General features: G+C 37.5%; 1 protein-coding gene across 1 annotated transcript in view; it reads right to left on the reverse strand.

The window, feature by feature from the left end:
• Positions 1-15,898, reverse strand: part of LOC138755157 (exostosin-1-like) — a 149,316-nt gene that overhangs the window by 22,228 nt on the left and 111,190 nt on the right. The window contains exons 3-7 of the mRNA XM_069920572.1: positions 13,339-13,446; positions 9,936-10,055; positions 5,927-6,059; positions 4,645-4,763; positions 2,476-2,571 (exon numbers count right to left, since the gene is read on the reverse strand). Of these exons, the coding sequence (XP_069776673.1) occupies positions 2,476-2,571; positions 4,645-4,763; positions 5,927-6,059; positions 9,936-10,055; positions 13,339-13,446 (576 nt within the window). The remainder of the gene's footprint in view (positions 1-2,475; positions 2,572-4,644; positions 4,764-5,926; positions 6,060-9,935; positions 10,056-13,338; positions 13,447-15,898) is intronic.

Raw genomic sequence — 15,898 nt, forward strand, 5'->3', positions numbered from 1 at the left:
CTTAAGTGATACCGATTATATTGAAGGCCTCCAATCCATAAGAGCTCTCTTTGGCATCTCCCCGAGGTAAATAGGATTAGTGTATAGTAAGTGGCCTGAAAAACCAATTTCTGTGCTGCACAGCTCTAATTCAATTCCAAATTACTTGAATTTGAACTCTGTGGAATTCAAATTCGACATTAATGTTCTCTGGCTGTTGGTCCAGTATCTTAGCTTCTCACTAATGTACCGGGATCTCTCCATTCAACCAGGTCAGGGAGAAGTTGCTCACTGATTCAACTGCAGGGACCATTGTGGTATATTGGTAGCCCTGCATGGCAGAAAGCCCAAATGCAAAGTACCTTGAAGTCAAAGAACATTAAGTTATCTAACACAAACCTTGGACAGAGAGTGTGGGGATTTGGTACTTTCCTATATTACTTACAATTTAAATGGAACCAACAGTTTAAAATGGGCTAGACTTCCTGGATTCAAATGCTGCCTGAATTTACAGTCAATGTTGTCAATTCCATATGGAGGGATAGTTGAACTGATCCTCTATACTTGAGTTGCCCCATGAAATGAAGCAGAGTGACGGGGCCTCAGCAGTCAGATCTGGGCCAATCTATCCAGAAATGCCATGATAGTTTGCTGCCTTTACACTTCACCAAGCTGCTTTTAAGTGACTGTAAAGAATTAAAGACTTTCAATTACACCGAGAGAAGTTAAAATAAAAATGTAATTTTAAAAATTATAAGTTCAAAGTTCACCTAATATAAAACATTACAATGCAGTAAAATAAACTGCCAATGTGGAGTCAGCAACCAGTCAAGTGAATAGGATTACCAGTAAACTTCATATGAAATAAAATTGAAGAGCTGAATAAACCACATCTGGCTCGTCTCTTCACAATATCTGTGCTCTGCTACTGGACTTGGTGGATAGTTTTGTGGCACAGAGAGGTCAGATGTACCAACTTAATCACAACTTCAGAAGGAAGCTGAACAGCAATGACCAGGATAAAAATAAACATGATCTGGTCCAGCGTCTCAGCTTCCAAAACAAAACAACCTCATGCCAAATATTGCACCAATAATTTATATCACTTGAGCTCAACTTGCAATTACACAATCTAGTCTACTCTTACAGAAAGTCAGCTTTTGAAAGCAAGCTCAGGCTACTACCGTCAACAATAAAAGCTGTTCAAAGATTTTGTTTTTGCAAAATAGGACTATTTGCTGAGGCATCATCCACTGTATATTAGTTAGAAAATATATATAGCCTTTTCACAGTGCCAGTGAGTGGTCACCCTACTTGGACCTGGGTGAAGTTCACAGGAAGGAAGGACCTCCCGGGTCTTTCACACCGTGGTCCATATTCCCTTTAATTTGCCCTCCCTGGGAATTTAGGGGGTCCTGCCCCCAGCGATGATGCATCATGCACTCCCCCCCCCCCCACTGCTTCTTGTGTCTCCCCACCCGCTTCAGCATGTTGTGACAGTGGCACAATGCGGAATCAATGGCTGACTTTGTTACCCATAATCCCTCACGCAGCTGCATACCACAGTATTTGTACTTTAGAAAAACTATATACACACCACTCTGACATAGAATATAACCACATCTTCATAATCATTATATCTTATAAACTTTCCACCTAATATCATTGTGGGAAAGTATTCACCAGGACTGCAGCAATTCGAGAATGAGGCTCACCAACTTTTCAAGGGTAATGAGGAATGAGAAAATAAATGCTTGCATTACTAGTAATGCCAAGATCCTGAAAAATAAATTAATAAAATGGTCCATGTTCATGTTTGAACATACATGAGATTCAAATAATGGTTTATAGTTCCACTCAATTGTCACCAATTCATTCTATGTTATATTTCAGTGATCCAGTTTCAAGTAATTATCAATTAAAGTCCACTGGAAGTTATTCTCACCTAACCATCACACAAACACCAAAACATTGATTCATTTACATACAAAAGTAAAAAAAATTATTACTAAGTTTAATTTTAATAAAATCTCAAACATGCACAGAAGATTCTAATTTTAAAAACTGCTTAAAATGCTGACCACGAACTGCATATAATTTCCTCAAAGGTCAACGAGTTTATTTTCCGAAAGCCATTGATCACTGTTGCCAGAGTGCTGGGTCTGTTTGAGTGCTTAACCAAAGACAACTTTCAAGCTGCTTTGCAAGACAGCAACACAGGTTCAAATAAACTTAATGACCTCATTCTTCTTGAAAACATGCAGCAATACATAACATAACATAAATTTTGGTTACATAATTGATTAATATACATTTATGCACTCCAATGATGCTTAAGTTTAAAACTGTTCAAAGATTCTGATGCTTAGCTGCATCTTTCTTCTCCACCCAAATTGAAGCTATTGGCAAAATATATATACTCTCCCACTCTGTCAATTCATAGTGCAATTTGAATTGAAGACTAGTGCACTGCATGAAGCCTGCAAGAAAACTTACTTTATTTTCTCCTTCAATTACCAATATAGGTACAGCAGTGGAGGGCCAACGGTGTTTGGCTGGTAAAGGTTTGTCACAGTCCCATAATACAATAACCTATATTAAAAAAAAAACCATGGATAATGGTCTCAGAATTTATATCAACACTAATCTCATGACAATTAAAGAAATTTCATGAATATTACTACTTATTCTCAAACAATATCATATATTTTAATCAAAGTATTTACTATCTGTAATGTACAAAATAGATCTTGACAAATAAAAACAAGAGAAACCTATTTAAGCCTGCATCAATATGTAACAAATCACATTTTTTTTCTGCTAGCTTTTTTATTTCATAGATGTTCTCAGATATGGAGGAACTTTATTGTAATAATGGCTCTGAGGTCAATAATTTACATTAGACCAACAGACACTGCTTTTATTCAATAAGTATACTGAACAAAATAATTTGATTCCTTGTCCGTGCTCAATGAGTGATTTCAGTTTTCCTCCAAGTAGGAGAATGAACTTGTCATAGTGCCATCAGTTTGTAAAGGGGAAGGGAAAAAGAGTTGGTACATATTCTAATTCTTTCTTTGGCTTGGCTTCGCCGTTGAAGATTTATGGAGGGGTAAATGTCCACGTCAGCTGCAGGCTCGTTTGTGGCTGACAAGTCCGACGCGGGACAGGCAGACACGGTTGCAGCGGTTGCAGGGGAAAATTTGTTGGTTGGGGTTGGGTTTTTCCTCCTTTGTCTTTTGTCAGTGAGGTGGGCTCTGCGGTCTTCTTCAAAGGAGGTTGCTGCCCGCCGAACTGTGAGGCGCCAAGATGCACGGTTTGAGGCGATATCAGCTCACTGGCGGTGGCCAATGTGGCAGGCACCAAGAGATTTCTTTAGGCAGTCCTTGTACCTCTTCTTTGGTGCACCTCTGACACGATGGCCAGTGGAGAGCTCGCCATATAACACGATCTTGGGAAGGCGATGGTCCTCCATTCTGGAGACGTGACCTACCCAACGCAGTTGGATCTTCAACAGCGTGGATTCGATGCTGTCGGCCTCTGCCATCTCGAGTACTTCGATGTTAGGGATGAAGTCGCTCCAATGAATGTTGAGGATGGAGCGGAGACAACGCTGGTGGAAGCGTTCTAGGAGCCATAGGTGATGCTGGTAGAGGACCCATGATTCGGAGCCGAACAGGAGTGTGGGTATGACAACGGCTCTGTATACGCTTACCTTTGTGAGGTTTTTCAGTTGGTTGTTTTTCCAGACTCTTTTGTGTAGTTTTCCAAAGGCGCTATTTGCCTTGGCGAGTCTGTTGTCTATCTCGTTGTCGATCCTTGCATCTGATGAAATGGTGCAGCCGAGATAGGTAAACTGGTTGACCGTTTTGAGTTTTGTGTGCCTGATGGAGATGTGGGGGGGCTGGTAGTCATGGTGGGGAGCTGGCTGATGGAGGACCTCAGTTTTCTTCAGGCTGACTTCCAGGCCAAACATTTTGGCAGTTTCCGCAAAACAGGACGTCAAGTGCTGAAGAGCTGGCTCTGAATGGGCAACTAAAGCGGCATCGTCTGCAAAGAGTAGTTCACGGACAAGTTTCTCTTGTGTCTTGGTGTGAGCTTGCAGGCGCCTGATTGAAGAGACTGCCATCCGTGCGGTACCGGATGTAAACAGCGTCTTCATTGTTGAGGTCTTTCATGGCTTGGTTCAGCATCATGCTGAAGAAGATTGAAAAGAGGGTTGGTGCGAGAACGCAGCCTTGCTTCACGCCATTGTTAATGGAGAAGGGTTCAGAGAGCTCATTGCTGTATCTGACCCAACCTTGTTGGTTTTCGTGCAGTTGGATAACCATGTTGAGGAACTTTGAGCGCCTCGGATGCCCCCCAAAGTTCCTCAACATGGTTATCAACATATTCTAATTACACTATTGGGAAAAGGTTGTGTATGGACATTCATAAAAGGTTTAAAAAAGCTAACTGCAAAGACATTAAAATGAAGCAGATTTTTGCCATTATTTGAACTGACACCAGTAAATGTCAGAAAGCTGCTAATACTTGCAAGATTGCAGTGTCTTCAGAAATACATGAAGAAAATCTAAGCTTTTTATAAAATATGAACCACAAAACTCTATCCAAACTTCAAGGAGTAACGTAACTGCTAAATGGAAAAGGGGAGGGTCAGTTTACCTGGGCACAATATTGACTCTTAGTTACTGCCAGCAGAAGCTTTAATATTGGCTGTGACTGCGAAACCAGCGGAGTCACTGCATGGATAACGGCAGTAAACTTATTTGAAGGCATTATACCTGAAACAAAAATCAGAACACAAGCTTAAGAAATTGAATCTCAAATCTAATAAGTTCATTAAACCTTGTTGCTAAACATTAGCATTCCATGACAAGAAATTCAAAATGATACCCATAATTTGCTTGTGTAGGCAGTTTACATTTACCTTATTATTTTTCTTTCAACCTTTGGCTTGAAACTCTCCCCCCACTCCCCCCCGCCCCGGAATTCTGTCTTGATCATCATGTGCAAAAATCTGGAGTCTTGGTGAATGGGACCACTAAGGTTACATCTTAACAAATATGATTTAAAGATTGATCCAAGAAAGGAAATCAGGTAAATTAGGGTTGTGTCAATTTGATAAGAGGAAAAATAAGGATAAAAATGTGTTGAAAGAAAAAAAATTGAAATATTTTAAAAATTATTACCTGCAGGAATTTGACTCCATCAAACAACTATTCCTTTTCTTGGTCAGATATATTAAAAGGCATTGCATGGGTTAATACAATTAAGCATAAACCTTTACTTCACAGCTAAGTTAATTTATAGATAATGCACAAATGGGAAAAAAACTTCTAAGAGGTTGTGTAAAGTTGATGGAGAAGTCCTATTAGGAGCCTAACAGTACAACACAGCAAACTATCCAGCAATTTGCAGATATTTACCAGTCACTGACCAACTCTTTGTTTCTTATTGATTTATGCTCTAATAATGATGTGTACAAGAGATTCAATAACTCTCAATAAGTAAAAATGTGATAGAATATGAAGACTTGCTTTGGAAATAATTTGAAAAAGAATTCAACCTTGTATTCTTCGCATTCCAGATGAGTCTATCATTTGAGAAGGCATTCATTACTTTTTAAAAATATTTAACAGGTTATGGATATCAAAAAACATAAAAAGGTAAAGACTAAAGATTACTCCTCCAGTATTTATTCGTTCATAACATTCTTCTCCATTTATATCAGACTGTAAGTGAATTATAAAGTTTCATTCAAGATTTTGAAACCCATTATTGTCTTGTGAGAAACGAGTCCAGATTCCAGTTTATTTTGATTAATTTACAGCTAAATATAAAGCCTCTAAAAAATGTATGCTATCATTTTTTTTAATGAAGTACTAAATCTGCAAAATATTAACTATGCATGTTATCACATGTACGCATTTAAATTATCACTTACCTAGATAAGAATAATAAAATGGAAAATCTCCTAGGTAGGTTGAATACTGTGGTAGACTGAATAATCCTCCTGGAGGTTTATTCCAAATTAAACCATTGCGTGATATATGGTTAAAAATTCTGTCTTGAATTATCTATTTAAAAAAATAAAAGGTTAGTTATACCAATACTATAAAGTGTTGCCCAGGAAATAAACCAATTCATGAACATGGGAATTTAAAGGAACAGAGGTATATCATTTAATCTACAGTCCATCTTGCTTTGAATACATTGAGAACTATTCCAAAAATTCAGTGACAAAGTTCTCCCAAAATACCTGGTCAATAAAAGTTTATCAATATCAATTTAAAACTAATCCCATGTTGTCTGTAAGGAGTTTGTATGTTCTCTCCATTTCTGCGTGCGTTTTCCCCGGGGCTCCGGTTTCCTCCCACCGTTTAAAAATGCATTGGGGGTTGTAGGTCAGTTGGGTGGCACAGGCTCGTGGGTTGAAAGGGCCTGTTACCATGATGTCTAAAAATCAATGGTGTACATAAAAGTGTATTCCAAATGTTTACCAATCTTCACATTTCCTATCCTCACTTGCACAAAGTCAGGTTCTAAATTACAATATTAGGTTATGATCTCTTGCTCTTGGCTCCCCAAAACAACAAATAGTTTTTGTCCATCTATCAGTTTTCTATGAGCAGTTTCAAATCAACCTGTAACCTAAATTTTCAGATAATTATTCCTTGAGGCCCAGTTTTCATTGAGGCAAAATTTAAATTACATTCCCTCCTTGGCCAACTTATCTTTCATGAGATTATGGTATCCAGAACAGCACAAAGCATTCAAGGCTTGGTGTTGCCAATGCTTTTTATAGCTTACTTTTATTCCCTCGCATTCTGGTCTTCTAGATATAACATCTAAAATTGATCAGCTGACACATTACACTGAAATGTGGTTTTCATAGTGGTGTTCATTTCATAGTACAGTTTTGAATCAAGTTGGCCAGATCATCTGTCCACTAACTTTCTGGACTATCCTGCCATGTGGATTTTTTCCTTACTAAAATCCACATTTAAAATGTCCATAACCTGTCCACTTGGTCACCTCTTCAAAAAACTATCAGATTCGTGTGGCATGATCTCCCACATAGAAAGCACAGGGTGGCATGGTTAGTGCAATGTTGTTATATTGCTAGCAATCAGGACTGTGGTTTGATTCCCCTGCTGTCTGTAAGGAGTTTGCATGTTCTCCCCAAGTTTCCTCCCACCATTCGAAATATACCGGTAGTTGTAGGTTAATTGGGTGGCACGGGCTCGTGGGCTGAAATGGCCCGTTACCAAGCTGTATGTGCAAATTTAAATGAAAATAAAATTTAAAATTCATTTAACTTTTTGGACCTACTATAATGTTTTCACCTACACAATGTTCACAAGGCAGCCTCGGCCACCAACAAATCTAAGCAAAGAAAGTCACAAATCTAAGTTCTTTTTAAAATGAAGTCTGAAAGCACAGATCCTTGGGTGACATGTACCAAAAATGCAAGTAGGTGTCCATTATTCATATATTCTACTGTCAATCATTCAATTCACTAATACTTCATTTCCAGACAAGTAAATTTTCATAATCTACTCATACAATAAATGATCTCACATCATATTAGAAGCTTGCACTGCATTGAGTTATAACTAAGTTTATCATGAATGAATACAACAAAATCTATAGTTATTTCTCAAGTTATGAAGTGGTTATGATCCAGGAAAATACAAAATTAAGAGAGAATTCAAACTAAAAAGGCATTCTGCTTTGCTTTCCTTGTAAAAACTCAGGTTCTTCTTGAGAGGTCACAAGAGAGAGAGAGAGAGAGAGAGAGAGAAAATGGTGAAATCATTACTGATGTTCAGATCATGCTTAATCTGAGTTTATGACATTGAAGAATATCGTTCTTCCAGTCATGACTGGTAGGTAGCTGATGAACAAAGTACAAGGGAATTAATGGAGATCTGGACAGTTCCCTTTTAATAAAGCTCCGTAAATGTAAATACAGTAGCAAGTTTCAATGATTAATTATGTCAATTGGAACTTAAGTCAAATGGCTGCTGTCTGGAGTCTCAAGGCATCAGTCATACAGCTAAATTTGTAATTTCAACTGCTGTTCATTATTTATCATATCACCAAAAGGTGAAATAGAAGGCTCTTGTTTTGCTAGAACCATGCAGAAATCCTGGTTTTACATGAAGGAAAACTGCATTATAGATCATTTTCTAGAAATGCACCCTCCTTCCCTACATAACAAGGGGGTTGGCTGAAATTCAAAACTACTGACTACATCCTTCAGTGCATTAACATTCAAAATGTTTGTTCTGGTGTACAAAAAAAAATCTTTAAATACCAGTCAACTCTCTACATAGACAATTGTATCAAAATTTGTAAGTTGAGTACCTGTGGAGCAATGTGCAAGAGCTGCTATTGTTAGAAGTCACTCAGAACCAGCTAATCAGTAGTCAAAACTCAGGCTTGACTGAATTTGTGATTTGGGTTTAGGTTCGAATGTTAGAGGGCAGTGATCAAGCTGGCTTATAGCTGATTATGATTCTCTTACATGGGATGAAAATTTTGGATAATGAATTAGAACTCACTAATTTTTGGGGAAAAAAGCTGGCTGGATGTTTGCTCTCAATAAATCATTACTGATAATCCTGGCTTTATTCCCCACAACCTTGAGGCCCCATCCACACCAACCAACCCATTCCCTCCTTCCCATAAACAGATCCAAAATTTATTGTGATATCCTGGTTAATTTTAACGAGATGCACTATTCGCTTGTTATCAACTTCTCCATGGTGACACATGCAGCAATTTAATCTTGACAATTAGAACCATGAGGTAATAAAGTTTTCTTGTTGGGCAATAAAGAGCAAGTCTCTAGAATTTTCACTCTTTAGTCTTTAAGAATGATGACTTTGAAGTGAATTTCAAAAGATGAAGATAGATTTTTCTCACATGGCCTCGTTGATGAATGATTTGTTGATGTTTGCTGTGCATTTGTACATTAAAATACAATTGGACACAGTTCTGAAAGAATATTCTCATCAGTCCAAATTTTGTAAAATTACTCAACTCAAATGAATGGAAATGTGATACTGGTGTTTCATATGATGATTAAATGTCGATAAGATCCCCATAGCTTGCCAAATGTGAGTAGTATGGATTCCGCAGACAACTGGATCCGCTTGAAATTTCCTAGGATCTTCTGGACTCATTTATAGTGTCAATGTATTCCCATTTTTGAATAAAGCAAAGATCTTATTTATAAAATAGGTAGTTCATTTATTTGCAATAAAAACACAGAGGAACTCAGCTGGCCCTCGGCTGGTCTCGCACCATCCATAGTAGGTATGATCTACAAACAATATTTTGGGTTTGAGCCGTTCTTCAAGCTAAGAGTAAAAAGCAGACAGGTGTCTGAATTAAAAGGCTGGGGAGAAGGAAAGAAAGAGCAGAGGGAGGAGCACAGATTAACAGAAAAAAGGTGAGAATTGGACATGGATCAGAGGACACGAGAGGAAAGGTAAGAGTTGATAGGGAGAGGGGTTGGCTCTGTGAATGGAAAGGAGACAGAGGGAAAAGGAGAGAGAGAGAGAGAGAGAGAGGAAAGAAGAAATAGGAATTGATGAGGGGATGGCTAAATGAAAATGGAGAAGCCAATTTTAATGCCATCCTGTTGGAGGGTGCCCAGACAGAATATAAGGTGTTGTGTTGGTTGAACATTTGTTTGCCAAACATAAAGTACAAAATAATTTTGATGCATTTGGTAAGGTTTGCTGCTCCAAAATCAGTGAACATTTTCACTGTAAACCAGGAGTGTAAAATAATGATGTATTCCATGCATCTGTAGAAAACTTGAATAATTTACAAATGGGTTTAAAAGGTTAAAAATGGTTTAAAAATTAAATTATTGCTCTAGGAATATATTAGAATTTATTATTATTGGATTCAAGGTCAAATTATCAAGTCATACTCACTTCTAATGTAGTCAATACTATCCTCTCTACGGAAGAAAAATAAGCATCCCATAAGAACTGTGTCTGTTGTCTAAGTGCTAAGATTTTGTTCTGATTAATAGACCTTACAGTAGAAGGTATCTGTAAGAAAAGAGAAAGTATGAGAAGAATATAAACTTAAATAAATGTATTGATTGACGAATACAATCACTAGACCTTCATTGAAAAAATCTGACAAGTTATTGCTTCTGCTTGGCAATGAATGTACAAGGCATCCATATACACATGAAACAGACCTATAACCAATAAAACATCAAGATTTCTTTCAGGTTAATGGGTGGTATTCTTGCACATCTGACCCCCTTCCCCCACCCACCCACCCTCTGTGAAGAATTTCTTTGATGCATGCAACTTCAAGTTCTGTCAAACAATAAGAATTACAATAAACTGATCAATCATTTTGGGTCATTGCTTTTTAATAAAAAGACATGCACAATTTGGAAAAATGTGACAGCATTCTTCAGATTAATCTTACATGTAACTTTTAGTTACTAACTTAAAAGAGCTTCCTTGAATAGTTGACATTTCATTCAAGGTCACAAGGGAAAAGGATGCTGCTGCCTGGTGCCTTAAATCAATTAATTTGAATGAAGCAGAAGCAAACCCATTGTTTCAGAGTTTGAGGTAAAAAAAAACAGAATGACATTACCAGCTGGTAGGAAGTGGAGAGTATTGCAGCCTTTTCTCCCCTGGTAGTTGGATTTTTAGTCTCAAGTAGTACTTTTCAGACTGCTAAATGTACATCCTCTGCCTTATGAGAAATCCAGGATGTTTCTTTATAACTGGATAACTGTGTGCAGGAAATATCATCAACTGAAGAATCTTAAGATCTTAATTTTAGACCAAGAGCACCAGTGGGCATGACTGTGGAGTTCAACGGCTGAGTTTACATGGATTGCATATTTCAAGATGTGGTCACTACGGAGGAGCGCAAGGATCTAAAGACACACTGCTCAGCAGAGCAAGACAGCCAGACTGAGCAGTAGACCCCCAAATGTGTCACAGTCTCCAAACTAAATTTACCCAAGAATATTGGAAAAGGTGCTGGTTCTTTGAGGGAGTACACACAAATCCTTGTCAATGTAGGTGAGCTGTATCAGATTGGGATTTTTTAAAAAGTGCTCAAAAATATTAGTGTTTCACTGCATAGAAATATGCAGGAAGATTGGTTTCATTGTGGCTATTACATAATTGATAGGACATTATGTCACTTTCAACTTGCCAGGATCAAGGTTGTTAATGAGTGGCTGCAATTATTCTGGGGCAACGTTGGATAGTTAAAGATCATTGTGTTTATGGTATCAATGATATAGAAAGAAGGGAGGATAACATTCAGAAATCTTAGAATGAGATCAAAAATTCATATACAAACCCCTGAAGAAAATTGGTGAGAGCAACCTAGACCAAACAATGAGGCCCTGAGAAGCCTCTCTCAGCAGGATTGGATCATGTGAGGGTCCTAACAAGCACTGTATACAATAGCTGAGAAAAGCATTTGTCAGATGAAGTCACGCTTGCTTTGCTGTCTGTCAAAGTAGTCAAGGTTCTTCCAATGTTCCTAATATATGTGACACTGAATATCAAAATTCAAATATTTAAAATTAAGTTACCTAAAAATAAAACAAGACTTGAAAATATTACTGTAAATACAATGAATAGAATTGCGATAACAAGGCATATTCCCTTGCAAAAATATTTGGGAATTCTATCAAACTGCTGTCCAAGTATTGGATTTCAGAGGCTTCTGCATTTGACTGTAGTATCAGAATTTCTGGAATATTTTGCAGCAAAATGCAAGCTATTATGGATCAATCTGGAATGCTTTGAACAGTATTGTAATAATGAATATATAATTACCCAGCATGTGAATTTGTTAAGTGCTTTAATCACTGTTTTTATTAAAAAGCATTTGATAAATATTAGAAGCCTGTAATTGGCCTCCTGCAGTAAAGTGTTGGTTTGTGATGTTGAAACCACAAATACAAACCAAAGTGTGAAATGAAAACATAAAATCACAGAGGCAAAATGCAGTATGGACAGCGGACAATCACTGGGAAAGAATGGATTTGATAAACTTAATTTTCCTGATAACTTACTGCACAGTACAGGTTCCAGAGACATTTACCATACCCATGTTTCATTAAGTGTAAACATCTGAGTTTACCAATATGAGACACAATATTCTATTATCACTTTGGAAATGCATGGTTAAGCTAAAACCTCATTACATTTTAATTTTTACACCCAACTTTATTACCGTTTTTGAAGATGTAACTTTATCATAACCTTAAACATAACCAAATAAGACAGACTCAAGAAATACAAGTGCAATAGGGAAAACTGTTTTACTCATCATGCAGTACCAGTGACACCACTGACACAGAGCAAGGCTTTCAATAAAATAAATATAGATACCAAGGGGCATGGTCATGTCTTTATCACAGACTCAAATAAATGGCTAGCAGGATTCTTAACAGTGTGGAGGAACTAAGGAATCTTGGGGACCAAGTCCATAGATAACTCGAGGATGCTGCACAATTTGATAGGGTAGCTAAGGTGGCGTATGGTGTGCTGGCTTTCATTAGTCAGTGAATTGAGTTCATGAGCTGCAAAGTAATGTTGCATTTATATAAAACTCTAGTTAGACCAGGCTTACAGTATTGTGTTCGTTTCTGGTTGCCTCCTTATGTAGGAATGATGTAGAAGCTTTAGAGAGGGTGCAGAGGATATTTACCAGAATGTTGCTTGGATTAGAAAACATGTCTTATGAGGAAAGACTGAGCAAGCTAGAGCTTTTCCCTTTGGAGCATTGGAGGACGTAAGGCAACTTAATAGAGGTGTACAAGATCAAGAGAAGCACTTCTATTTTCATGCCAATTTAAAATTGGAAGTACCTGTCAAATTTTTTTTTTAAATGACACATTTTCAAGGCCTTTTTTCTATTTATTGATGCTTGATAGCTAGTGTGCTATATTTTTTCGTTCAGCACTTCCTCTGTGTAGTGAGTAGCATATAAGTTGTTACGCAGATAACAGAATGATCTACAGCAAAAAATTCCAGACCATTGAAGCCAACAGTTCATGAAAAAAAAGGGTGATTCAGGAAACCTAAAAGCCAAAAAATAAGCTGAAAATATTCAGCATATAATGCTGAATATTTGGGAAGAGAAACAGAGTTAATCTTTCAGATGAAAGCATTTTCTGTTATTATTTGAAATAAAATGAAAAGATTTTATATCATTTACAATTTTTATATTCCTCTCTATTCTCACTGTCCAAAACAATTTAATGTTGAAAACAAAATGAGTACAAACCAACAACCTCCCCCACCCCCACCCCCTCGCCAACCAAAATCGCTCACCTACCTGGAGAAGCAACCTTTCATCTCCAACAATAACAGCTTGGTTCCAGTCAATGACTTCTGAAAATGGCAGTTCCCAGCCATTACTTAACATCACTGGAATACATGCAGCCTGAAAACAAATATGAAAATCAATAACAATTAAAATGTTTCAAAATTAAAAATGACCATAATGGGAATTTAAATAAAATTCTTTAGTAACTATGACATGATTTCAAACATTTTAATGTATTAAACTTTGAATTGTCACTCCCTGCCTTCATTTTTGGTTGAGCCTTCCTTCTTCACATTTCCCAGAAAAGAAAATTATGTTAGATAATTTTTAAAAATTCACAATATGACTTATTTTAAAATTCTCAGGCTCGAAGCACTACTGACTTTCCATATCAAAGTTCAAATTTATTGTCAAGAGTACATGCATGACATCACTTACAATTCAAGATTCTTTTTCTTGTGGTCCAGGCAGAATTTCTACTTATCAGTGTGCAAAAGAACTGTACTCAAGAGAAGATACTTATACAAAAGAAAGAAATATAAACAAGAAGGAAGTATAAACTGCAATACAGAAAATAAATATTCAATAATAAATAATATGCAAAATAAGAGTCCTTAAATGAGTCTCTGAGTTTGTTTAGGACTCCAATGGTGGGGGGTGGGGGGAATAGCAACTGCTTCTGAACCTGGTGGTACGAGTCTTGCAGCACCTATACCTCATTCCTGATGGCAGCAGTGAGAAAAGAGCATGTCCTGGGTGGGAAGGATCCATGTAATTGCTGTTGCTCTCTGACAGCAGCGGTCCAAGCAGATTTTCTCAATGGTGGGGAGAGTTTTGCTGTGTCCATTACCTTTTACAGGGCCTTCCACTCAAAGGTATTGGTACCACTCATACCAAACCCTGATGCAGCTGGTCAGCACACTTTCTGTTTCACATCTGCGTGGAAGTTTGCCAAGGTTTTCTACATCATACAAAACCCCCACAAACCTCAGAAAATATAGGTGTCGATGTGCTTTGTTCACGATATTTGTGTGTTGGGTCCAGGAAAGATCCTCCGAAGTAGCCTCCTCAAGGGATTTAAATTTGCTCACCCTCTCCAACTCTGATCTCCCCCAATGAACACTTGATCATACACCTCTGGTTTTCCCCTTCTGAAGTACGCAACAAGCTCCTTGGTTTTGATGACGTCGAATACGAGGTTGTTGTTAGTGCACCAGTCAGCCAAGTTTTCAATCTCCCTCTTGTATGCTGACTCATCATCTTTCTTTATGCCACGTGCTACCATGCCATCAACAGCAAATTTCTGATTGTTATCGTTATACTGAGTCACGTAGTTATAGTCGTCAAATGAGTAGGGCAGGTTACTAAGAATGCAGTCCTGTGGGGCTCCAGTACCGATGGAGATCATGGAGGAGAAGTTCTCACTCAAGAGTAAGAACATCCACTGATTGTTGGCTTGAGGTGAGGAAATCCAGGGTATCGAATTACACAGTCTGGTATTGAGGCCCATGTCTTGGAGTTTGCTGATCAGTTTTGAAGGAATGCTGGTTTTGAATGCCAAACCATAGTCAATAAAGAGCATTCTGATGTATGTGTCTTCATTGTCCAGGTGTTCCAGGGCTTTGTGTAGAACCAGTGAAATGTTATCTGCTGTAGACCCATTGCTGCAGTAGGCAATTTGAACGAATACATGTTGCCGTTCAGACAGGAGCCTGACATGTTTCAACACCAGACTCTCAAAACACTTCATCTATGGATGTGAGTGTCACTGGTCGATAGTTATTTAGGCACATTACTACACTCTTCTTGGGCACAGATAGGATTGAGGCCTGTTATAACAAGGAAACAAGGTTTTCTACCCATCCAGTCTGCATCAACCATCAAGCTTCCATTTATTCTAATTCCATTTAATTCTCCACATATCCCCATCAAAATCTTGAGGTGCTTGCTGGGCACATGACACAACAGTAAAGCATTTTTCAGTTCCATATGTTGCCGGTCCAGACATCTGGATGATTAAATCAGCAATGTATCTGCTTCACTATCTGCACAATATAGAATCAAACACATCTCAGAGCTAATCTTCAATCTAATTATTTTATCCAATTAGCCATGTCAGCAATTATCATAGAAATAAAATTCTTCTAAATCAGTCACTAAATTTATTCAACTCTTTCCCAGTTTTCATCCACTTACACAAACTAATTTTGAATTTTTTCATACTTTTCCAAATGTTAACCTCAAGCAAACACAAGTATCTGTCTTTCACACATGTCAAACGGGTAATTTCAAATCCATGTCTTCAATAAACAGGTTTATCGAATTAGTCTTGTCCTTTCAGAATAAAGTAATACTCAATTTTTCAGGTTTCTATATCTATTTGCATTTCTTCACAGCAAATAACATTGTTATGACACAACTGCACTCTCAAAGCAACATTATTCCTTATGGAGCCTACAATGCAGTTTATTCACATTATAAATTGACTTGCCCATGGTTTTTATTTTTGCTATCTTTGACTAAATTATTACACATTATTTGCACATTGAAAAATTAGAATTTAATTTTT

This window comes from Narcine bancroftii, chromosome 2 (assembly GCF_036971445.1).
Source record: "Narcine bancroftii isolate sNarBan1 chromosome 2, sNarBan1.hap1, whole genome shotgun sequence".
NCBI lineage: Eukaryota > Metazoa > Chordata > Chondrichthyes > Torpediniformes > Narcinidae > Narcine > Narcine bancroftii.